General features: G+C 44.3%; 1 protein-coding gene and 1 long non-coding RNA gene across 2 annotated transcripts in view; both read left to right on the top strand.

Annotated features, from left to right (window-relative positions):
- Nucleotides 1-9115, top strand: part of cnpy3 (canopy FGF signaling regulator 3) — a 10530-nt gene extending 1415 nt beyond the window's left edge. The window contains exons 4-7 of the mRNA XM_080023393.1: nt 377-473; nt 4735-4857; nt 5385-5502; nt 6586-9115. Of these exons, the coding sequence (XP_079879519.1) occupies nt 377-473; nt 4735-4857; nt 5385-5502; nt 6586-6905 (658 nt within the window). The 3' untranslated portion in view covers nt 6906-9115. The remainder of the gene's footprint in view (nt 1-376; nt 474-4734; nt 4858-5384; nt 5503-6585) is intronic.
- An 810-nt stretch (nt 9116-9925) lies between these two features.
- LOC307246851 overlaps nt 9926-25000 on the top strand; it is a 24996-nt gene continuing 9921 nt past the window's right edge. The window contains exons 1-2 of the long non-coding RNA XR_013844716.1: nt 9926-9971; nt 11770-11854. This is a non-coding gene — a long non-coding RNA (uncharacterized lncRNA). The remainder of the gene's footprint in view (nt 9972-11769; nt 11855-25000) is intronic.

Here is a 25000-nt window from a genome sequence, read left to right as displayed (position 1 = left end):
GTGGTTCGCTAGGTTCACCTCCTGTGTGTTTTCTTATTATAGCACAGTGCTGATCGTGTACTGGCAGTACAACAGGCCCCAACAGTCACACAGTGTGTTCTGTGAGAATATTGAAATAGGGATTTTAATCATTATATTCAATATTATAACAGGATCATTATCACTCAGTCATAGAAGGATTACAACTGGAAAACCATTTAATCAGTCCGGGCAACCAACATGACACATGGGCAACTTGGCAGCTAGTCTGTCTGTCAGTCTGTCTGTCTATCCATCTATCTCTCATGTCTCTCTCTCATCCATCCATCTGTCTCTCCATCCTTCTCTCTCTCTCATGTCTCTCTCTCCATCCATCCACCCATCTCCTTCTCCGTAGAGACATCCGGTTCATCGAGGTGGTGGAGAATGTGTGTCAGCGCCTGATGGGATACAACCTCCACAAGGAGCGACAGGGCAGCAACCGCTTCGCTAAGGTACCAAACGCCCTTTTTTATCAGGAAACTCCCTTGAGTCTTTTTTATCAATAATAATAATGATATACTTTATTAATAATAATAATAATAATAATAATAATAATGATATATATTATTAATAATAATAATAATAATGACGATATCTATTAATAATAATAATAATAATGATGATATATATTAATAATAATAATAATAATGTGTATGTATATATATATATATATATATATATATATATATATATATATATATATATTATAAATTAATAATAATAATAATAATAATAATAATATGTATTATATATTTATTTTAATAATAATAATAAATATAATATATTGATAATAATAATAATGATATATATTAATAATAATAATGATGGTATAGATATTAATAATAATAATGGTGTGTGTATATATATTATAAATAATAATAATATATATTATATATTTATTTTAATAATAAATATTATATATGAATAATGATATATTATATATGAATTATAATTATAATAATAATAAATAATTAATATCACTTATTTAAAACTGCTTTTTTGTTATCTCCATGGGACATCTAGAGTCTGACGTTGCTAAAGCGGGTTGCCAGTACGTAGCTACACAACTTCCTGTTTCTAGTCTTTTACTCCCTGTTTGTAATCGGTTTCTAATCTCTTACTTCCTGTTTTTAGTCTCGTACTTCCCGTTTCTAATCTGTTTAGATTATGTTACATCCAGCTTCTTGTGTCTTGCTTCCTGTTTTGAATCCTTCACTTCCTGTTTCCAGTCTCTTACTTCCTGTTTCCAATCTCGCACTTCCTGTTTCTAGTGTCTTACTTTGGTTTTCAGTCCCTTACTGCCTGTTTCCGGTGCTATATGTCCTGTTTCTAGTGTCCTATATCTGGTTTCTAGTGTCTTACTTCCCATTTCTAGTCTCTGACTTCCTGGTTCTAGTCCCTGACTTCCCGTTTCAAGTCTATGGCCGTTTCTCAATACCAAGTACGCGAAGTCCGGACTTGCGGACTTGGTAGTTGAGACTTGGTAGTTGAGACTTGGTAGTTGAGACTTGGTAACTGAGACTTGGTAACTGAGACTTGGTAACTGAGACTTGGAGTTGAGACTTGGTAGTTGAGACTTGGTAACTGAGACTTGGTAACTGAGACTTGGTAACTGAGACTTGTTAGTTGAGACTTGGTAACTGAGACTTGATAACTGAGACTTGGTAACTGAGACTTGGTAGTTGAGACTTGGTAACTGAGACTTGGTAGTTGAGACTTGGTAACTGAGACTTGGTAGTTGAGACTTGGTAGCTGAGACTTGGTAGCTGAGACTTGGTAGCTGAGACTTGGTAGCTGAGACTTGGTAGCTGAGACTTGGTAGCTGAGACTTGGTAGCTGAGACTTGGTAGCTGAGACTTGGTAGCTGAGACTTGGTAGCTGAGACTTGGTAGCTGAGACTTGGTAGCTGAGACTTGGTAGCTGAGACTTGGTAGCTGAGACTTGGTAGCTGAGACTTGGTAACTGAGACTTGGTAGTTGAGACTTGGTAGTTGAGACTTGGTAACTGAGACTTGGTAGTTGAGACTTGGTAACTGAGACTTGGTAGTTGAGACTTGGTAACTGAGACTTGGTAGCTGAGACTTGGTAGCTGAGACTTGGTAGCTGAGACTTGGTAGCTGAGACTTGGTAGCTGAGACTTGGTAGCTGAGACTTGGTAACTGAGACTTGGTAGCTGAGACTTGGTAACTGAGACTTGGTAGTTGAGACTTGGTAGTTGAGACTTGGTAGTTGAGACTTGGTAACTGAGACTTGGTAGCTGAGACTTGGTAGCTGAGACTTGGTAGCTGAGACTTGGTAGCTGAGACTTGGTAGCTGAGACTTGGTAGCTGAGACTTGGTAGTTGAGACTTGGTAACTGAGACTTGGTAGCTGAGACTTGGTAGCTGAGACTTGGTAGCTGAGACTTGGTAGCTGAGACTTGGTAGCTGAGACTTGGTAGCTGAGACTTGGTAGCTGAGACTTGGTAGCTGAGACTTGGTAGCTGAGACTTGGTAGCTGAGACTTGGTAGCTGAGACTTGGTAACTGAGACTTGGTAACTGAGACTTGGTAACTGAGACTTGGTAACTGAGACTTGGTAACTGAGACTTGGTAACTGAGACTTGGTAACTGAGACTTGGTAACTGAGACTTGGTAACTGAGACTTGGTAACTGAGACTTGGTAACTGAGACTTGGTAACTGAGACTTGGTAACTGAGACTTGGTAGTTGAGACTTGGTAGTTGAGACTTGGTAACTGAGACTTGGTAGTTGAGACTTGGTAACTGAGACTTGGTAACTGAGACTTGGTTGTTGAGACTTGGTAACTGAGACTTGGTAGTTGAGACTTGGTAACTGAGACTTGGTAACTGAGACTTGGTAACTGAGACTTGGTAACTGAGACTTGGTAACTGAGACTTGGTAACTGAGACTTGGTAACTGAGACTTGGTAACTGAGACTTGGTAACTGAGACTTGGTAGTTGAGACTTGGTAGTTGAGACTTGGTAGTTGAGACTTGGTAACTGAGACTTGGTAACTGAGACTTGGTAACTGAGACTTGGTAGTTGAGACTTGGTAGTTGAGACTTGGTAACTGAGACTTGGTAACTGAGACTTGGTAACTGAGACTTGGTAACTGAGACTTGGTAACTGAGACTTGGTAACTGAGACTTGGTAACTGAGACTTGGTTACTGAGACTTGGTTACTGAGACTTGGTTACTGAGACTTGGTTACTGAGACTTGGTTACTGAGACTTGGTTACTGAGACTTGGTTACTGAGACTTGGTTACTGAGACTTGGTTACTGAGACTTAGTAACTGAGACTTGGTAGTTGGACTGGGCAGTACAGACTCCCGGGGACGGGAGGACGCAGGACGGTCATTCTGCCAAATGCATTGTGGGATACTTGTCTGTCCCAAGTCCACACAAGTCACCACCGATGGAGCCTCCATCAAATGGGCGGAGCAAGTCCACATCCTGGCATTTGGACTGGACTTGACTTGATGCAGACTTTGAATTGGACCAGTACTTGGGCTGCGACTGATGACGTTTCACAAGTACACAGAAGAACACAAGTACACACAAGAACATAAGTACACACAAGAATACAAGAATACAAGTACACACAAGTACACAGAAGAACACAAGTACACACAAGAACATAAGTACACAGAAGAACACAAGTACACACAAGAACACAAGTACACAGAAGAACACAAGTACACACAAGAACATAAGTACACACAAGAATACAAGAATACAAGTGCACAGAAGAACACAAGTACACACAAGAACATAAGTACACACAAGAATACAAGAATACAAGTACACACAAGTACACAGAAGAACACAAGTACACAGAAGAACACAAGTACACAGAAGAACACAAGTACACAGAAGAACACAAGTACACACAAGAACACAAGTACACACAAGAATACAAGAATACAAGTACACACAAGTACACAGAAGAACACAAGTACACAGAAGAACACAAGTACACAGAAGAACGCAAGTACAGACAAGAAAGCAAGTACAGACAAGAACACAAGTACACACAAGAACACAAGTACACACAAGAATACAAGAATACAAGTACACAGAAGAACACAAGTACACAGAAGAACACAAGTACAGACAAGAACGCAAGTACAGACAAGAACGCAGATTGAGAAAGGGCCTCTGACTTCCTGCTTCTTGTCTGACTTCCTGTTTCTAGTCCAGCTTCCTGTTTGCAATCTGTTTCTAGTCTCTAACTTCCTGTTCCTAGTATCTCATTTTCAGTTTCTAGTCTTTTTGCTTTGGCGTTCGATAGTCGTCAATAAAATCCCCCAAAAGCCTGATACAAGCCTGATACAAAGCGCTCTTTGCATTTGATCACTGACTGATTTGAGTTTCCCTTCTGGAACAATGAGCTGTGATGTTTTTTAAAGCTTAAACCTTTGCCCCATTGAACTGCATTTGCCGCAGAGCGGTAAGTTCATCACCCGTGAAGCGTTGTGAACACAGCTTGTACGATGAGCAGTTGTAAATGAAGTAAACAAACACTTCGATAAGACCTGAAAAATTGAGAAGTGATCCTTTCATTTAAGACCTGCAGTGACATCACCGCAGGGGGCATGGAACAGGAAGGCAACTTTCCACTTCAAGGACACTGTCTCTCTCTCTCTCTCTCTCTCTCTCTCTCTCTCTCTCTCTCTCTCTCTCTCTCTCTCTCCCTCCCCCCTCTCTCCCTCAGGGCATGTCGGAGACCTTCTCCACCCTTCATGGTTTGGTGAATAAAGGAGTGAATGTGGTGATGGACATTCCTTACGAGCTGTGGAACGAGACGTCGGCCGAGGTGTCCGACCTCAAGAAGCAGGTGGAGCGCCCCTCCGTCACCCTGTCACTCCGCCCCTCTCTCCCTCGGTCCTTCCACCCCTCCGTCCCTCCACCCCTCCGTCTCTCCATCCGTCTAATCGGTTCAATCCTGCGCTCCATCACTCACAATAAATCACTTTATTATCATATCCCTCCACCGCTTCGCTTCTATCACCGCAACTATATATTTACATCCATCTGTTCATTTATCTCTTTACCGTTCCATCCATCCATCCACCCATCTCTTCATCCATCCACCCACCTTTCCATTCATCTCTTCATCGTTCCATCCATCCATCCATCCCTTCATTCGTACATTATCTGTTTATGCATTCATCCCTTTGTTGATCTACCCATCAACATCCATCAATCCGCTCCTTTTCTTCCCTCTCTCCTTCCCTGCTTCTGTCATCTCCTCGTTTCTATCCATCCATCTTCATGCTTCTGTATATTTCACACCTAAATCATGGATTTTCTCTCTCTCCTTCCCCCCTGTCTGTCTGTCTGTCTGTCTGTCTGTCTGCACAGTGTGATGTGATGGTGGAGCAGTATGAGGAGGTGATAGAGGAGTGGTACAAGGGAACACAGGAAGAGGATCTGACCACGTTCTTCTGTGAGAAGCACGTCCTGAGAGGACAGGACACAGGTACACACACATACACACACACACACACACACACACATACACACACATACACACAGGTACACACACATACACACATACACACACATACACACAGGTACACACACATACACACAGGTACACACACATACACACACACACACACACATACACACACATACACACAGGTACACACACATACACACAGACATACACACATACACACAGGTACACACACATACACACACATATACACACATACACACAGGTACACACGTATATACACACACACATACACACAGGTACACACATATATACACACAGATACACGCGCACACACACACACACACACATATACACACACATATACACACATACACACAGGTACACACACATACACACAGGTACACACACATACACACACATATACACATACACACAGACATATACACACACACATATGTACACACATACAGTATACTGTATACACATATATATACACACATACTGTAACCATACACACATTCAGTATATATACACACACACATATATACACACACATGTACTTTATACACACACAGATACAGTACACACACACACACACATATATACACACGTATACACACACATATACACACACATACACACACACACATTCGGACACACACACATAGTGACTTGGACTAGGAGTTAAATTCCTTTGTTTCCTTTTTCCCCTCTCTCACACCTGTCTTCCCTCGCTCCATCCATCTCTATATCCCTCCATCCGTGTCTATATCCCTCCATCCGTCTCTATATCCCTCCATCCGTGTCTATATCCCTCCATCCATCTCTATATCCCTCCATCCGTGTCTATATCCCTCCATCCATCTCTATATCCCTCCATCCGTGTCTATATCCCTCCATCCATCTCTATATCCCTCTAACCATTTCCCCACTTCTTTCTCCCTCTATCATCCACCTTTCCAATCATCCCTCCATCCATCCATCTCCACCCATGCAACCATTTCTTTCTTTCTCCTTTCAACCATCCCTCTATATATCCACCCATCTTTCCATCCCTCAATCGCTCTCCTCCTCCCTCCGTTCTTTCATCCCTCCATCCAGCCTGTCTGAGGGAGGAGTGGACGCCCGAGGAGAAGAAGAAGAAGAAGAAGGGAGACCCGGCCGCCCTGGCGGAGGAGCGGAAGAAGAGGACGACGCCGGCGGGAAAGAAGAAGGGAGGGAAGAAGGGGAAGAGCAAGAGCGGAGGAGGAGAGGAGGGGGACAGCTCGGAGCGAGAGAAGACGGCCAAGAAGAAGAAGGACAAGAAGGCCAACAAGAAGAAGAAGAAGGGCAAGGCGCCGCTGGGAGGCTCGGCGGAGGCCAGGGCGGAGGAGGAGGTGCAGCCGCGGGAGGCGCTGCCCGGCCACAAGACGGAGCTGTGAGGCGGACGGAGGGAGAGACGGCCCTCCACCTTTTTACCAAACTGCCACCGCCCTCCACCCCCCTTTTTGTTTTTTTTTTTCTTGTGTGTGGCTGTCCCATCTGACCTCTGACCTCTGACCTTTGACCTCCCTTCTCGCCTTCACCCAGGAACCCTGAACACGCGGCCGAGGCTGAGCTGAGCTCAGACGGGAGGTTCAAGATCAGTTTGGGTTCCTGAGTGACGACGATGAGGAGCAGAGGGGGCCCAGACGTCACATTTGGGAGCTTTGTGTCGCGTCGGCGCCGCTTTGCATTCTGGGAAACCCGCGCCCTCGTCGTCAACGTAGGGAGCGACGTCGGGGGCGCGTCTTGGTTGAGGTCCTGGTGTTCTCGGTACGGTACAAAACGCCCGACTTGGGTCCCTCGAGTTTCGGGAACAAAAACGCCCGAAAAACAACGAAGCGACAACATCTCTGAAGCTCTTATTTATTCCCTTTTATTATTTCCCATTGTGATTTTTTTTTTCTTTGTTTTCTCATTGTTTCTTAGAATTCTCAGTAATTAAAATAGGGTTATTTTCTTCATGAGACGGCCCTCGTCCTTTCTTTCGTCCTTTCTTTTGTCCTTTCTTTCGTCCTTTCTTTTGTCCTTTCTTTCGTCCTTTCTTTCTTTCTTTCCTTCTTTCTTTTTTTCTTTCTTTCACTGGAGTTTAAGCAGATTTTAGAGAATGATTCTGTGTAATGCTGTCCTTCAAACTGGACTCTGTGTGTGTGTGTGTGTGTGTGTGTGTGTGTGTGTGTGTGTGTGTGTGTGTGTGTGTGTGTGTGTGTGTGTGTGTGTGTGTGTGTGTGTGTGTGTGTGTGTGTGTGTGTTTAGTTTTTAGTTTTTGGAGTTCAGTTGGTTTTGTATGTTCCACCGCTGTCATGGAAACTTTCATTTTTTCAGAATACTTGTAAAAAAAAAAAAAAAAAAGTAAATTATTATGAACAAAAGACATTTATTTGCTGACATGTCTTGAGCATATTTAATTAACACCACAGCTCTATAAACAAATTCATTAAAAAAAAAAAAAAGGTTAATAACATTATTGCTGGGTTTTGTTTTTTTATTAAATCTAGGCATTTTTCGTTTTAAAAGTCTCTGGAACACGACAACCGCAGTACACACAGACATGGTTGAGGTCCCGTTAGAACCGGGACGTTTCAAACGTGTCGAGTTTGATCAACGTCGATCTCCATTTGGAGCGGAAATGACTGAAAAACGGTCGTAATTTTAGCGGAAGTAGAGGAAGGTAGAGGCGTTGTGATGGGTTTCAGGGGCGGAGCCGCTTTGTGACATCATGAACCCACGTCATAAAACTCCGGTTTGCGTCTCCGGCTGCTCAGTCACATTCGGGGGCGGGGGAGGGTTGCGCCGTGTAGACGGCGTCGCGTTTGCGCCGCGAGACGAGCAACCAGGAGACGGTAGACCCATGCGGGAGCCCATGCTGCGTTCAAGGTGAACTCGGAAAATCGTGCTGGGTTTCAGAGAACCCGGAAAACTGTTCAACGTACCTAACACGACTAAACTGGACCCTGTGAATTGCTGCCTGCAGATATATTTCTTAACATTATTATTATTATTATTATTATTGTTATACTGTAAGTAAAAGATCTAATGTTCTTGTTTATTCGTCTCGGACAAAATGAGTTCCTTCAAGATTCCCCTCGGCTGATAGATGTGTTGCTAGGCAACATGTAAAGTAGAGAGTAAAGGTGGACTCGACCATGTGATGCGACCTTTTTGAATAATTAGGAGTTTGATTCTCACAGTCGTCCGACCATCACTGGGTGTGGAATACATTTATTTTTACTGATTCCAGGAGGCAACAACTTTATGAGATCAAACTTTTTTCATTTCAACGTCGGGCTGTGATGTAACAAGCGATAGGAAATCCAAGCGAACCGTCATTAAAATGCTTATTTTAACCCGATCATTTGCTTTGTTTGTGTGCTGCTTTGTTTTGCCGTTGTTGTTTGTTTTTTAGGTCAATTTAAGTGTTTTCCCAACTTTTGAAATGTCGACAAACCCTTCTCAACGCCGGTGCTTTCAACATTTTCATTTTGAAGGTTTTTATTGACGATGAAATATTTAATGTGTGTGAGAGAGAGAGAGAGAGAGAGAGTGAGACATGCCGGCTGTGTTTTGTTTTCATCCATTTGCCTGCTGAGCCCCAGTATCCAGTGTGGAGTGCGTTGATAATAAAGACTTTACAAACTGAACGTAACCGTCTCTGTTTTGAAATTCCTAATTCGTAAAAAAAAAAAAAAAGAATAAATCCTCCTAATTTGCTCCCCAGGTTCATCTCAGCTGAAGATCTCTGTTTGTGAATGCATTTAAAATAACATTTAAAATGACAACGATGTTTTTCAAACATTTAGGAAACAACGTCTTGTTTCAAATTCAATCACAATTTAAAAAAGGTGCGCTTGGGGGGCGGGGCTTAAGCGCCTCCGGAAGTGACGGAAACTTCCAGTGAACGATGCGCGATTCAGAAGTTGAAAAGAGTCGGTTCCTTTCGGCCGCGAACGCAATTCCAGCGACGATCGTTTCGCTCCGTCGCGACTATTCGCGAATGAAACATGTTTAAAATAATAACATGAAGGACCCCGAACGCCTTCACCTGTTTTGTTTTTAAATCACATTTATTCATCCAACGGTGATTCAACTCAGTTTGAGAGTCGAAGGGTCGACTCTTTTACTCCAGCGACTCCAGACCACCGAGTCGTGAGAGACCCGTTCGCCGCGGACGGCTCGCCCCCGCGTCGCGCACCGTCCCGGGGCAGGTGCGTGTGTTTGGGGCCGAGGAGCCGCGTGGAGCCGCGTCCTCCCGGTTCCGACCGGGACGGGACCGTTTCTCACCCCCGCCCCCCTAGTACCGCGTGTGGCCCGCGTCCGCGTCGGCGAATCGGGCCGTCCACCGGGAGAACCGGCGGTGGAACCGCTGACCGGAACCGTGGCGGAGCGCTGACCCGGTCCAGGTGAGCCGCTGGCGGGGTACGTGTGGAGCGACACTCCGGTGACTGGGCTGGAAGCTCCGGGAGCAGGTGAGGACATGGACATAATAACAACAATAACAATAATAACAACAATAACAATAACAACAATAATAACAACAATAACAATAATAACAATAACAGTTCATGGTGACTTTTCAAAGTTTCCAGTCGTAGTTGTTTAAATTAAATACTGTTACAAAGACTCCAGATATAGAGATACCAGCCTGCATATCTGTCCTTTCATGTTTATATCCGTGTTTATGATAAAACGTGGAACTAAAACAACAACAACAACAACAACAATAATAATAATAATAATAATAATAATTTGTGTACGTGACAAATAATCTCTTGAATTTGAATAATATTCCAGGTCGGACCAGCGGTGGGTGGCTGTTGTCGTTCGCTGGCTGCACTGCGTCGGTTTGGCCACGAGAGGGAGCCATAGATCTAAGCTTCACAGGGCGTTTTTAAAACGATACTTTTATGGCTAAAATAATAAAAGTATTTATTGTTTTGTCATCATAAATAATTTAAAATACCATTTTTTTTACCATAATATTATGATAGAAGTACCCGCGGGGCATTTTTTAAAATCATACTTTTATGGCTAAAATAATAATGTATTTATTGTTTTGGCATTATGAATAATTTAATGTATACAATTATATTTTAACGATATTATAATAAAAGTACCCACCATGCATTAAAAACAACACCTTGACAGGCTTTTTATATAACACACACAATATTATAATGTAAATTATGATTGTTTTTAAAGATTTATATTTTTTATTTTTAATCTTTTTTGATAATCTCCTTAAAAAGTGACTAAATGAAATGGTCTCTACCCCTCTCCTGTTGTAAAGGGACTTTAATCCATCGTGTGTGTTCAATTCAATTCACTTGCTGAATAATTCACAACTCTCCGTTTATAGAGGCCCCTGAACCCTGAGCTCCTGCAACTCTTTTCTTTCTCTCTCTTTTCTGACATTAAAACCTTCATTTCAACTTGTATTTTAATAATAACATGTGAGAAGCAGCAGAAAGTTCCTCAACGTGCACGTTCCTCTCATCACGCGCACACACACACACACACACACACACACACGGCGGCAGAGGAAACCCTTCTCTAATCTCAAACACAGGTTTGAAAAATAAATATAGATTTTCTGACCCATTTCAATCTTTGTGTGTGTTCAAAGGTCTTACACATGTGCCAGACATGTGTCTTTTAATTATTACTTATACTGCAACACTATAGTATTACTGCAAGTACTACAACACTATTACTACTATTAATAATAATAAATATAGCTGCAGGCAGCAATGCACAGGGTCCAGGTTAGTCGCGTTAGTTACGAATTACAATTTTCCGAGTTCCCATGAAACGCAGCATCACTTCCCGCCGACGCCAATCACCAGTTTCCGGGTTGCGGTGGAAGGCAGGGTGGACGTTCTGCCCACTGCGCTGCTTCTTCATTGTCGTGGCTTCTCTTTAGCATCTGGAACACCAAAACACACATACCACACAACTATTTCGTAACACGACTCATCAGACAGTTATTAATCAACTCAACGACGTCTCCTGAATTATAAAATAACAATAACAATCTGGTGGGGAAACAACACGGATGACAGTTTTCCGAGTCCCATTGAATGCAGCATTACTTCCTGTTCTGGAACCCTTTCAACCGGGAGCCGTGCGCGGGCTCCGCCTCCTCCACAGAGACTCCACCGGTTAATTGATGGCGGGTGGCGTCGCCCTCTCCTCCGGATAAAAACATTTAAGAAGTAAAAAATGATTTATTTAACAACGTGACTTTTCTCATTCACTGCGTTTCAGGTACGGAGGCTCCCGCAGAGACCTGGACACGTGCGACAAATCGGACGATGATGTCGCAAAGCGGCCGCTCCCCAAAACGACCAAGGTGCGCCAAAGTTCCGCTTTGAGATTTCCCTCGGTTTTCAGTGGTTCCCGCGCCAAATGCGGGTCGACATGGATCAAATTTGAACCACAAGACGTCTGAGACGTCCCGGTTCTAACGACACCTCAACCGTGTCTGTGGGTCCAGGGGTCGTCGTGTTTCAGACACTTTTAGCCCATAAATGCCAAAGAAAATAATGATAAAAATCTGAACAATAACAACAGGGGATGGACCCTGATGATGATGATGGTGGTGATGGTGAGAAATTAGTTCTATGTATTAATTTAGCTCATGTTTGTTCCACAATGATGTATTGTGGTCAGTCGTCATTGTGTGTCAGTCATTGTGTGTTAAGAGGTCGTCATGGGGGTCAGTAGTCATTGTGTTTCAGTAGTCATTGTGTTTCAGTAGTCATCATGGGGGTCAGTAGTCATTGTGTGTCAGTAGTCATTGTGTTTCAGTAGTCATTGTGTGTTAATTAGTCATCATGGGGGTCAGTAGTCATTGTGTGTCAGTAGTCATTGTGTTTCAGTAGTCATTGTGTTTCAGTAGTCATCATGGGGGTCAGTAGTCATTGTGTGTCAGTAGTCATTGTGTTTCAGTAGTCATTGTGTGTTAATTAGTCGTCATTGGGGTCAGATGTCAGTGTGTGTTAGTTAGTAGTCATTGGGGTCAGTTATCATTGTGGTCAGTAGTCATTGTGTGTTAATTATTCATCATTGGGGTCAAATGTCATTGTGTGTTAGTAGTCATTGTGTGTCAGTAGTCATTGTGTGTTAGTCAGTAGTCATTGGGTCAGCAGTCATTGTGTTTCAGTAGTCAGTGTGTTAGTTAGTAGTCATTGGGGTCAGTCATTGTGTGTTAGTCAGTAGTCATTGTGTGTTAGTCAGTGTGTTAGTCAGTGTGTTAGTCAGTAGTCAGTGTGTTAGTCAGTAGTCAGTGTTTGTTAGTCAGTAGTCTGTGTGTTAGTCAGTGTGTTAGTCAGTGTGTTAGTCAGTGTGTTAGTCAGCAGTCAGTGTGTGTTAGTCAGTAGTCAGTGTTTGTTAGTCAGTAGTCATTGTGTTTCAGTAGTCATTGTGTGTTAATTAGTCATCATTGGGGTCAGTCGTCATTGTGTGTCGGTCGTCATTGTGTGTTAGTTAGTCGTCATTGTGTGTCAGTAGTCATTGTGTGTTAGTCAGTAGTCATTGGGGTCAGTTGTCATTGTGGTCAGTAGTCATTGTGTGTGAATTAGTCGCCATTGTGTGTTAGTCAGTAGTCATTGTGTGTCAGTAGTCATTGTGTGTTAGTTAGTAGTCATGGGGTCAGTAGTCAGTGTGTTAGTCAGTAGTCATTGTGTGTTAGTCAGTAGTCATTGTGTTTCAGTAGTCAGTGTGTTAGTCGTTAGTCAGTAGTCATTGTGTGTTAGTTAGTAGTCATTGTGTGTCAGTAGTCATTGTGTGTTAGTTAGTAGTCATTGTGTGTCAGTAGTCATTGTGTGTTAGTCAGTAGTCATTGTGTTTCAGTAGTCAGTGTGTTAGTCGTTAGTCAGTAGTCATTGTGTGTTAGTTAGTAGTCATTGTGTGTCAGTAGTCATTGTGTGTTAGTCAGTAGTCATTGTGTTTCAGTAGTCAGTGTGTTAGTCGTTAGTTAGTAGTCATTGTGTGTTAGTAGCCATTGGGTCAGTAGTCAGTGTGCTGGTCAGTAGTCATTGTGTGTTAGTCAGTAGTCATTGTGTGTTAATTAGTCGTCATTGTGTGTTAGTCAGTAGTCATTGTATGTCAGTAGTCATTGTGTGTTAGTTAGTAGTCATTGTGTGTCAGTAGTCATTGTGTGTTAGTCAGTAGTCATTGTGTTTCAGTAGTCAGTGTGTTAGTCGTTAGTTAGTAGTCATTGTGTGTTTGTAGCCATTGGGTCAGTAGTCAGTGTGCTGGTCAGTAGTCATTGTGTGTTAGTCAGTAGTCATTGTGTGTTAGTCAGTAGTCATTGTGTGTTAGTTAGTAGTCATTGTGTGTCAGTAGTCATTGCGTGTTAGTTAGTAGTCATGGGGTCAGTAGTCATTGTGTTTCAGTAGTCAGTGTATTAGTTAGTAGTCATTGGGGTCAGTCATTGTGTGTTAGTTAGTAGTCATTGTGTGTTAGTCAGTAGTCATTGTGTTTCAGTAGTCAGTGTGTTAGTCGGTTGTCAGTAGTCATTGTGTGTTAGTCAGTAGTCATTGGGGTCAGTTGTCATTGTGTGTCAGTTGTCATTGTGGTCAGTAGTCATTGTGTGTTAATTAGTCATCATTGGGGTCAAATGTCATTGTGTGTTAGTCAGTAGTCATTGTGTGTTAGTAGTCATGGGGTCAGTAGTCATTGTGTTTCAGTAGTCAGTGTGTTAGTAGTCATTGGGGTCAGTCATTGTGTGTTAATAGTCATTGTGTGTCAGTAGTCATTGTGTTTCAGTAGTCAGTGTGTTAGTCGTTAGTCAGTAGTCATTGTGTGTTAGTCAGCAGCCATTGGGTCAGTAGTCAGTGTGTTAGTTAGTAGTCATTGTGTGTTAGTTAGTAGTCATTGTGTGTTAGTCAGCAGCCATTGGGTCAGTAGTCAGTGTGTTAGTTAGTAGTCATTGTATGTTAGTTAGTAGTCATTGTGTGTTAGTCAGTAGTCATTGTGTGTTAGTCAGTAGTCATTGTGTGTTAGTCAGTAGTCATTGTATGTTAGTCAGTAGTCAGTGTGTTAGTCAGTAGTCAGTGTGTTAGTCAGTAGTCAGTGTGTTAGTCAGTAGTCAGTGTGTTAGTCAGTAGTCAGTGTGTTAGTCGTCATTGCGTGTTAGTAGTCATTGTGTGTTAGTTAGTAGTCATTGTCTCAGTAGTTAGTAGTCATTGTCTCAGTAGTTAGTAGTCATTGTCTCAGTAGTTAGTAGTCATTGTCTCAGTAGTTAGTAGTCATTGTCTCAGTAGTTAGTAGTCATTGTCTCAGTAGTTAGTAGTCATTGTCTCAGTAGTTAGTAGTCATTGTCTCAGTAGTTAGTAGTCATTGTCTCAGTAGTTAGTAGTCATTGCCTCAGTAGTTAGTAGTCATTGTCTCAGTAGTTAGTAGTCATTGCGTGTTAGTTAGTCGTCATTGCGTGTTAGTTAGTAGTCATTGCGTGTTAGTTAGTAGTCATTGCGTGTTAGTTAGTAGTCATTGCGTGTTAGTTAGTAGTCATTGCGTGTTAGTTAGTAGTCATTGCGTGTTAGTCGTCATTGCGTGTTAGTCGTCATTGCGTGTTAGTCGTCATTGCGTGTTAGTTAGTCGTCATTGCGTGTTAGTCGTCATTGCGTGTTAGTCGTCATTGCGTGTTAGTTAGTCGTCATTGCGTGTTAGTCGTCATTGCGTGTTAATCGTCATTGCGTGTTAGTAGTTAGTCGTCATTGTGTCAGTAGTTAGTCGTCATTGCGTGTTAGTTAGTCGTCATTGTGTGTTAGTTAGTTGTCACTGCGTGTTAGTTAGTCGTCATTGTGTGTTAGTAGTCATTGCGTGTTAGTTAGTCGTCATTGCGTGTTATTCGTCATTGCGTGTTAGTCGTCATAGTGTGTTAGTAGTCATTACGTGCTAGTTAGTCGTCATTGCGTGTTAGTAGTCATTGCGTGTTAGTTAGTCGTCATTGCATGTTAGTCGTCATTGTGTGTTAGTAGTCATTGCGTGTTAGTTAGTCGTCATTGTGTGTTAGTTAGTCGTCATTGTGTGTTAGTTAGTCGTCATTGTGTGTTAGTTAGTCGTCATTGTGTGTTAGTTAGTAGTCATTGCGTGTTAGTTAGTCGTCATTGTGTGTTAGTTAGTCGTCATTGCGTGTTAGTCGTCATTGTGTGTTAGTAGTCATTGCGTGTTAGTTAGTAGTCATTGCGTGTTAGTTAGTCGTCATTGTGTGTTAGTAGTCATTGCGTGTTAGTTAGTCGTCATTGTGTGTTAGTTAGTCGTCATTGCGTGTTAGTTAGTCGTCATTGCGTGTTAGTCGTCATTGCGTGTTAGTTAGTCGTCATTGCGTGTTAGTCGTCATTGCGTGTTAGTTACTCGTCATTGTGTGTTAGTAGTCATTGTGTGTTAGTTAGTCGTCATTGCGTGTTAGTCGTCATTGTAGTCAGTACTGATGGTGTCAGTCATCGACCATCTGTTGTCAGAATAAGCAGCTAGTGATTGTAACCAGATGGAATGTTCCGTCATGAACATGATAATTCATAAATATTTTACATTATTTCCGTTTCATGTTTAAATATTAAATGTTTCCGTCGCCGTGAACTAAAGATCAAAGACAACTGTTTGTTTCCCAATGTGCTGCGGTGTATTTATATTTAAATATACATACACTATGTACATTGAATTACATGCAATATTAATGAATCATTTTAGCTTTAATAAAACCCTAATTGAATAAAAGGACACACACACACACACACTCAAACCTTGTGTTTCATTCCAGTCAGTTAACGTTCCATCAGCCCTGACCTCGGTTGTCATGGCAGCTAACGAGGCGTCGTTAAGATGAAGTACTACAAGTGATGCAAAATCAGCACAGATCATTCCAGGTCAAGGTTCTTTTCTTGTTGTTTTGACCACGACAATAAGGTTCTAAGCGGGTTCTTTAGAAGGCTCAGTGGGTCAACCACGAAGAACCCTCTTGTTTTTGGGAAGGCGTTCTGGGCCGTGTGGTTCCATGACGAACCTTCTAGTTTAATGGACGGTTCTTGGCCGTGTGGTTCCACAAAGAACCTTCTAGTTTAATGGAAGGTTCTTGGCTGTGTGGTTCCACAAAGAACCTTCTAGTTTAATGGACGGTTCTTGGCCGTGTGGTTCCACAAAGAACCTTCTAGTTTAATGGACGGTTCTTGGCCGTGTGGTTCCATGAAGAACCTCCTCCTGTTTTCCTGTAGTTGTATATGAAACCTTCCCGGTTCTTAAGGTGGAATTGTAAGTGACGCTTCACAGTTCTCGGACACAGCTGGACGCGCAGGACGGGACTTCCCCTCCCTCCATCTCCCCGTGACGACGGCGGGTGGAGTAAAGAACGATGGAAAGAGATTAGATCCAAAGAGTGAGATTCAGGCGAAGGCTGATTGAGGGAGACAGACGGAGGAGAGGGGCGGTTTGATACCGGACCCTCGTCGCTCCGGTACAAACGGAGGGGTCCGGACGCTGCGGGGTCAACGTCCCGGTCCGGCTCCAATTCCAAAGCCAATTTCCTCTCCCTCTGCCCGGCGTCGTTCTGTCGTTTCCTGATCACACCTCGGGTCAAAGCGCTGAGCGTCCACCCCCTGGTTCACACCGTCTAGCATCAGACATCCATCTTGGATAGAGAGAGAGGGAGGAGGAAGGTGTGGAGAGAGGAGGAGGAAGGTGTGGAGAGAGGAGGAGGAAGGTGTGGAGAGAGGAGGAGGAAGGTGTGGAGAGAGGAGGAGGAAGGTGTGGAGAGGAGGAAGGTGTGGAGAGAGGAGGAGGAAGGTGTGGAGAGAGGAGGAGGAGGAGGAGGAGGAAGGTGTGGAGAGAGGAGGAGGAAGGTGTGGAGAGAGGAGGAGGAGGAGGAGGAGGGTGTGGAGAGAGGAGGAGGAGGAGGAGGGTGTGGAGAGAGGAGGAGGAGGGGGAAGGTGTGGAGAGAGTGAATGGTTGGAAACTTAAGGGTAAGAATACGATACAAAGAGAGAGAGCGATGATGATGATGGAGGGAATGATGGAAGAGGGAACCCAGGAAAAGGATCCAATGGAGGGAAAGGGCGGAGCCGGCTTCTCCCTCCGCCGTCCACGCACGGCCCTGGCAGTCCAATTCATCTTCGTTGTCGCGGTAACAAGGCGGGGTCAGAACCCAGGTGATGGCGTGCGGAGGCGGCCATTTTCCCAGGCCGACCCCCTCGACCGCCTGCCCAAAATATGATAAACGAACCGAAAGTTTTGTTTTGGTTGAAACTGTAACTTTTACAGCGACGACGAGCACGTCTGCTTCTCCCTCAAGCAATAGTCAGTCAGTAGTCGTTGTGTTTGAGTAGTTGGTAGTCGTTGTTTGTCAGTAGTCGTTGTGTTTGAGTAGTTGGTAGTCGTTGTTTGTCAGTAGTCGTTGTGTTTGAGTAGTTGGTAATCGTTGTTTGTCAGTAGTCGTTGTGTTTGAGTAGTTGGTAATCGTTGTTTGTCAGTAGTCGTTGTGTTTGAGTAGTTGGTAGTCGTTGTTTGTCAGTAGTTGTTGTGTTTGAGTAGTTGGTAGTCGTTGTTTGTCAGTAGTCGTTGTGTTTGAGTAGTTGGTAGTCGTTGTTTGTCAGTAGTCGTTGTGTTTGAGTAGTTGGTAGTCGTTGTTTGTCAGTAGTCGTTGTGTTTGAGTAGTTGGTAGTCGTTGTTTGTCAGTAGTCGTTGTGTTTGAGTAGTTGGTAGTCGTTGTTTGTCAGTAGTTGTTGTGTTTGAGTAGTTGGTAGTCGTTGTTTGTCAGTAGTTGTTGTGTTTGAGTAGTTGGTAGTCGTTGTTTGTCAGTAGTTGTTGTGTTTGAGTAGTTGGTAGTCGTTGTTTGTCAGTAGTGTGGCTGCCCCCTGAAAGTATCAGTTTAAAACCCATCAGTCGACTGAGATTTGTCATGTTGTGCAAAATGCGCTGCCATGCCTCCCTCACCGCGCCTGCCTCACCGCGCCTCCCTCACCTGCCTCACCGGACCTCCTTCGCCTCCCGGACCTCCTTCGCCTCCCTCACCTGCCTCCCGGACCTCCTTCGCCTCCCTCACCTGCCTCACCGCGCCTCCCTCACCTGCCTCACCGGACCTCCTTCGCCTCCCTCACCTGCCTCACCGGACCTCCTTCGCCTCCCTCACCTGCCTCCCGGACCTCCTTCGCCTCCCTCACCTGCCTCCCGGACCTCCTTCGCCTCCCTCACCTGCCTCACCGCGCCTCCCTCACCTGCCTCACCGGACCTCCTTCGCCTCCCTCACCTGCCTCACCGGACCTCCTTCGCCTCCCTCACCGCGCCTGCCTCACCGGACCTGCCTCACCTCGCCTGCCTCCCTGTGCCTCCCTCCCTCAGTCGTGTTTAGGTAGTTAGTAGTGGTTGTGTGTCAGTAGTCAGTGTGTTGCCACATCTAAGTAGTATTAGAGTAGTCTGTTGTCAGTAGTCATCACCGTTGTGTCAGTAGTCAGTCAGTCGTCATTGTTGTTGTATGAGAGTAGTTCCTTGTCAGTCAGTAGTCATTGTGTGTCAGTAGTCATTGTGTGTCAGTAGTCATTGTATGTCAGTAGTCATTGTGTCAGTAGTCATTATTATTGTCAGTAGTCGTTGTTTCAGTGATAATATGCAGAATCACGTTGTCCCCGTATAAACTGCACAGTGTGGTTTTAACAGTAGATGATTGGGTGACACATGGTCGCTGGTGGGATGGAGGGATGAGATGGAGGGATGAGATGGAGGGATGAGATGGAGGGATGGACGGAGGAGGGAGTGTGATTCGCTGGCCCCAGGTCTGTTTATTACCCTGCTGCAGGAACACGCAAAGGTCAAAGTATTTTGTGTGTGTGTGTGTGTGTGTGTGTGTGTGTGTGTGTGTGTGTGTGTGTGTGTGTGTGTGTGTGTGTGTGTGTGTGTGTGTGTGTGTGTGAACTTTACCCTAAATACATTAAGCTAAGCATCTCTCCACGAGTCTCTCTATTGAATATTAAAGCTGCATTACGTGATATTTAGGATAATAAATGACATCATAACTCTGTGATGTGGAGGACTTCTAAAAAAACGCGTTGTTTCCCTCGTAGTTAAAAAAAAGAAAAGGAATGCTGTCCACACCTCCACCTCTCCATCTCCACGCAAAAACCATTGATGCTCACATGAGTACACCAGGCCAGTAGGGGGCGATGTCAAATAGTTCTGTTTTCTCCAGGTACATTTACCAGGAACTCCTTCTGGTGAAGTTTGGTTAAAACATAAAGCTTAACAGTCCGGGGGAAAAATGAAAAATAAAAATGATGATAAAATGGATAACAATTAAAAATGTCAAATATAAACAAATTACCCAAAATGCACAACAGAAACCGTCAAATATTTAAGAAATACAAATGTGATACGATTCACAGGATAAAACATTCTTATGGTTAAAGGTAAAACATTAACTATAATCAGAATGGTTTATTACTGTGCCTATAACATCAGGAGCACGCAGCGCATTGAGCTCATCGTCACGCTTCAACGCAATCGTGGGCGTGGCCTGGTGGTCGTGGGCGTGGCCTGGTGGTCGTGGGGCGTGGCCTGGTGATAGGGAATGGTGCCCTTTCTCTTTTACATTTATTTTGAGTGAATGGGCGTGGAGATTTAATTTGGAACATAACAGCTGTAGCGTACTGAATATGGACCAAAAGAGGGGTCCCCGACCCGGCAGACCCCTGTTCGTCAGAGAGAGACTCACAAAGGCGTAGCGTTGGCGTCAGCTTTGGATAAAGTCCAGTCATATAATCCCAAATAATATCCATATTTAAGCGGGCGCCACTGTGTGATTTTAATGGGAAAAGAAGAGAATAACTGCTTTACCGACATTATTTAATATACTCCCAGCAGGAGAATAATGGAGCAACAGTGTCTTAATGAGTCACATGTTCCACAATAAATAACTTTATTTATCTGGAAGCTAAAGTAGAAGACAAAGTCCAGACAAGCAGCAGGTAGAGCATTTATTTTCTGGGCAAGATGTGAATACTCAGGAGGTACACGTTTCTGAACACGTCCTCATTGGTCGAGTGCAAATTAGTTGTTATTACTACACCGTCTACTGCAGAAGGGAGATTTAAAAACAGTGCTTGCTTTGCAGCGTTGCAACCCCCTCCCACTTCAGAGATGGCGCCATTGTTGTAGGGAGTGAGGGAGAAGTATTGTGGGCTTTGTTTTGAAGGGATCGCGTGTTGTTTAAACACGTGTGAAACTAAAACAGTTGATCTATATTTATGGGGAAAGGTCGATTATTTTAACACGTAAAGCAAGCGGCAAGCGGGCGGAGTGTGGACTCGTGAAAGGGAGGAGCGGGGTCGACCTATAAGGGTCTCGTCCGTGTAGAACCTCAGCCACGTGGGACCCAGCTTCCTCCAGCTGTGGCGTGTTGAGCTCTTCTCCTTCCTCCTCGTAAAGACTTCATCAAAGCGAGCGGCGCCGGGCCCGTGTGAGCCCGGGCTGTCGCTCCAAGGCTCCCGGCGCAGGTCGAGGTCCGGACGTCGGCCTCTTTGACCAGCGCCGTTTAACTTGCCGACGCGCGGGAAACGTTGATTTGAAGAACCTCCACCCGGGCTTTTTCAGGTGCTTTGTCTTGGGCTCCTGAAGCACCGCCTTCTGGGGGCGAAACGCAGAGAAAATACTACGTTTTCAGAAACGTGGGTATGCGAGTGGACGGGACCTTAACACGGAGGAATACCTCCACCAGCCCCCCGGAGCTAACCGGTCGTTCTCCCACCGGTCGTTCTCCCCCTACCGTTGAAGCCCAGCTGGCACGGCCACTACACCTGGGGAAAACCGCCTCATTTTGGTGGTGAGAGAAAATGTAGATGATCAGTGCTTTGAATGGTGCTTCATGTCTCATGTAAGACAGTCACTCTTACAGGTGTCTTTTACGTATTTTTTTTGAAGAGACAGTAGGCCTTTCTCAATGTGCGTTCTTGTCTGTACTTGTGTTCTTGTGTGTACTTGTGTTCTTGTGAAACGTCATCAGTTGCAGCCCAAGTACTGTTCCAATTCAAAGTCAGGATGTGGACTTGCTCCGCCCATTTTATGGAGGATGCATCGGTGATGACTTGTGTGGACTTGGGACGGACAAGTATCCCACAATGCATTTGGCACCAAGCGGTGGTAATGGCAATGGCAGAGAGGAGTCTGAACTCCCGAGTCGAACTTGCCAAGTCTGAACTACCAAGTCCGCAAGTCCGGACTTTGCGTACTTGGTATTGCGAAACGGCCATAGTGTGGGTTTTTTAACGACTTACTCAGAGCTCACATTGGAGGTTTTTTTTTTTTTGTTGTTTTTTTTTCTTTTGAGATTGTCAAGACCAGAACACATTCCTTCTCCACTCAACTCGTGTGTGGAGATAAAGATAACCCTAGGGGGCTGGACAGAGTATTATGGGCTGTTTATAGCCCACTAACATTGTATCTGTGACCGGAGTTTGACTGTTGAGTCATTGCATGAGGGGAACACCAGGGGACATGATTGGGGGGCCACAGTCTTGTGAAGGACACACGAGCCCTCACGGTATGAAGGCCTCCTCAGCAGAAGCGAGGGCAGAATGGACAGCGTCGCTGCTTGAAGTGCATCTGTGTCTTTCTCTTTATTCTGCAGAACAAATATCTTTAATACCCCGAGATTGTCTCCTGTGGCGAAACAGGTTCACCTCAGCCACCACGCGGTGAGGATCTCCAACAAAACTTTGAGTTGTCCGGGTCGTTCAGGTTTTACGATCCGATCAGATTTTTTTCGGGAGGTTGCACTTGTGATACCGTCACCCCGACTTGGGAGCGTCCGGGTGCGGTGGGTCGAAAGGGAAGCGGAAATAGTCCAAGTCTGTCCAAAAGCTCATGTCTTGGTTTGCCAAGTCGGCAACTCGGGCGGCGTGGATGTGGACCGGGTTCCCCGCTTGGAATTACCGGCTGGCGTCTGGTGGATGTGGTGTTTACCGTACCGACATGAACGCACCGCTAGGGCTAGTTTTCCCTCTTGATTGAGCGTTGCGAAACGTTTTGTCAATTCCGGTGTCGACGCCTTGGGCGCCGTTCAAGGTCGTCGGCCAGAACTGACACTGTCGCCTTGCGCCGATAACTACGGTCAATAGTCATGGATTAGAGCAGAGGTCTTCAAGGTATTTGGGCCCAAGGACCCCTTGGTGAATAGAGAAACGGATCAGGGATCCCTTGTGTTGCATTTTAATGTTTATTACGCCTCATTAACCAATTTATATTTAGGATTCCTACGGTACCGGTATGTTTTTATTTTAGATTTAGATTGATTTCTGTTCGTTGTGGTGGTCTCGTCACAGTGATTTGTCTGTGAAGCAAAAACAGTAAATACATCTTTGCTGTTTTTCGCGAATAAAATAACCTTTTTCACAAATCTGAGATAGGGCTGTACCGTTTAACAGCAATACAATGAACCACTTAGCAGGTGTTTTTATTGAAGTTCAGCCATGCACCAGTGATGTCTGTCCGAACACAGTAGGTTCCTCAAAAAATTCAGAGGTTTTACAACGTCACTCAAAAATCTGACGTCTTTGAACGCACCATAGCATCGAGACTGCAAATCGGCTTCAGCTTAATTTCGGCTGATTTAAATGGAGTGTTTAGAAAGCGGCTGTGCTGATCTTAATGGTTGGCGTTAACTCAATATCATTTTTTTGTCTAAAAATTATTTTATGGTATTGTATTTATTTTTTTTTTTTTTCACAAAAATAATTTGGACATTAAAAGAAAAATTGATAGATCCCACTTGAAGACCACCGGGGGGGTGTGTGTGTGTGTGTGTGTGTGTGTGTGTGTGTGTGTGTCCCCTCTTGGTATCGTCAACATTTTCTCTCAATGGCTTTTTTGGCTTCAAACGGAAACAAACAATCTTGTTGATTTCATCCCTCTCTCTCTTTCTGTCCATATCCCCTCTTTCGCACCCTCCTCCTCCCTCTTTCTCTCCCTCCCCAACTCAATTAGATTAAAAGCTCTCAAAATATGACGGTGGGGGGGAGAAAAACTATTGTCCAATTCGCTCATCATCGCTCATCCTCCCTATCCTCTCTCTCTCTTTCGATCTCTCGCTCGCTCCGTCCCTAATGACAGAAATATTAACAAGACATGTTTCTCACTCCGTCTCTCTCCTCCTTCCATCTTTTCCTCCCTTCTCTCCCTCCCTCCCTCTCTCTCTCTGGGTTCATGAGTCTATTCGGAGGTCAGTGAAACGCTGTGGAATGACTCCTTCCTCTCCCCCCGCCTCCCTCCCCCCCCCCCCCCCCTCTGTTTTGCTTCCCTCTCTCTCGCTCTCTCTCTTCGTCTTCCTTTCTGTCCTGAACGCTCTCTCTCCATCTGTTGTGTAGAACTAAAGCCAAGCGTTTAGACTGGAGAGAGCAGTGAGCGCTGCAAAGGTCAAAACAACACACACAAACACACACAAACACACACACACACACACACACACACACTTTCTCTCTCTGTCTCCCGCGGGACTCTGTTCCCTCGCTATCAATCAGTTTTTACAATCAGTTATTTTAATTTCTCCCTCTTTTTTTATCCTTTTCTCACGTTCCCTCTCTCTGCTCCTGCCAAGTTCCCTTTTCTTTGACTGTTTGAAAAAAATAGAACGGGCTCCTGACGTGGTCTGCAGACTGAAGCTTAAATGTTATTGTGTGTGTGTGTGTGTGTGTGTGTGTGGGGTATGTTTTATTCCCATGGGACGAGTAAGTGGTTTAGGCCACACACACGCACACGATGCAGTAACATGCACCGACTGACCCTAGAAAGTAGAACGTTGTACATGCAGTGGTTGATGTGGCTATAAAACGGCGGTAAAACAAACGCTTCCCGTGCCGGGGAAGCGTTTGTGAAAGGGAAGTAAAAAATGAAGGAAGCGTAGCTATTAATTGTTGCAGTGCTTCTGCGACTGCGGTGCTTTGGGCTGGGGGTGTTCTTGCGGCCGGGTCCGTATCATGAAACCGAACCCAAATGAATTGACACAAATTAAAGGCGAATGTGAAATCATTAAAATATTAAGGTACTACTACACGGCATGATATTGTCTAAGTGTTTTTTTTCTGAGCTTCTTTTAAATAAAAAAGGTATGATAGTGAGGAAGTATCCATACATTCTTGTCGTGTGTTGTGCCATGTTACGCTAAACTAAGCTAAGCTGAGGTGCATTCATTACTGTAACAGCCATCTTTGATTTTCCGGACGTGTTGCGATATTGGTTGCGGTTATTGTTTGAGAAAAAGTATCAAGCCATATAGTAGGCATTGTGTACTTCAATATAGAAATTTATTATTTCACTTTCTCTGTGAATTTGTGTATCATTTCATTTCGCACATGTTTTATGTTGGTTTCAGGAGACTGACCTGGTTGTGGGGTGACTTTGCGGCTGTGGGGTGTCTGTGTGGCTGCGGTGCTCTTGGCTGGGAGTGTTCTCGCGGCCGTGGCTGCAGTGCTTGTGAGGTTCTTTCTCTCCAGGTCGGAGCGTGGGCACGACGATA

This window comes from Zeus faber (genome assembly GCF_960531495.2).
Source record: "Zeus faber genome assembly, chromosome: 22".
Classification (NCBI taxonomy): Eukaryota; Metazoa; Chordata; class Actinopteri; order Zeiformes; family Zeidae; genus Zeus; species Zeus faber.
Note: the sequence above shows the minus strand (reverse complement) of the source record. Positions and strands in the feature narration are given on the sequence as shown.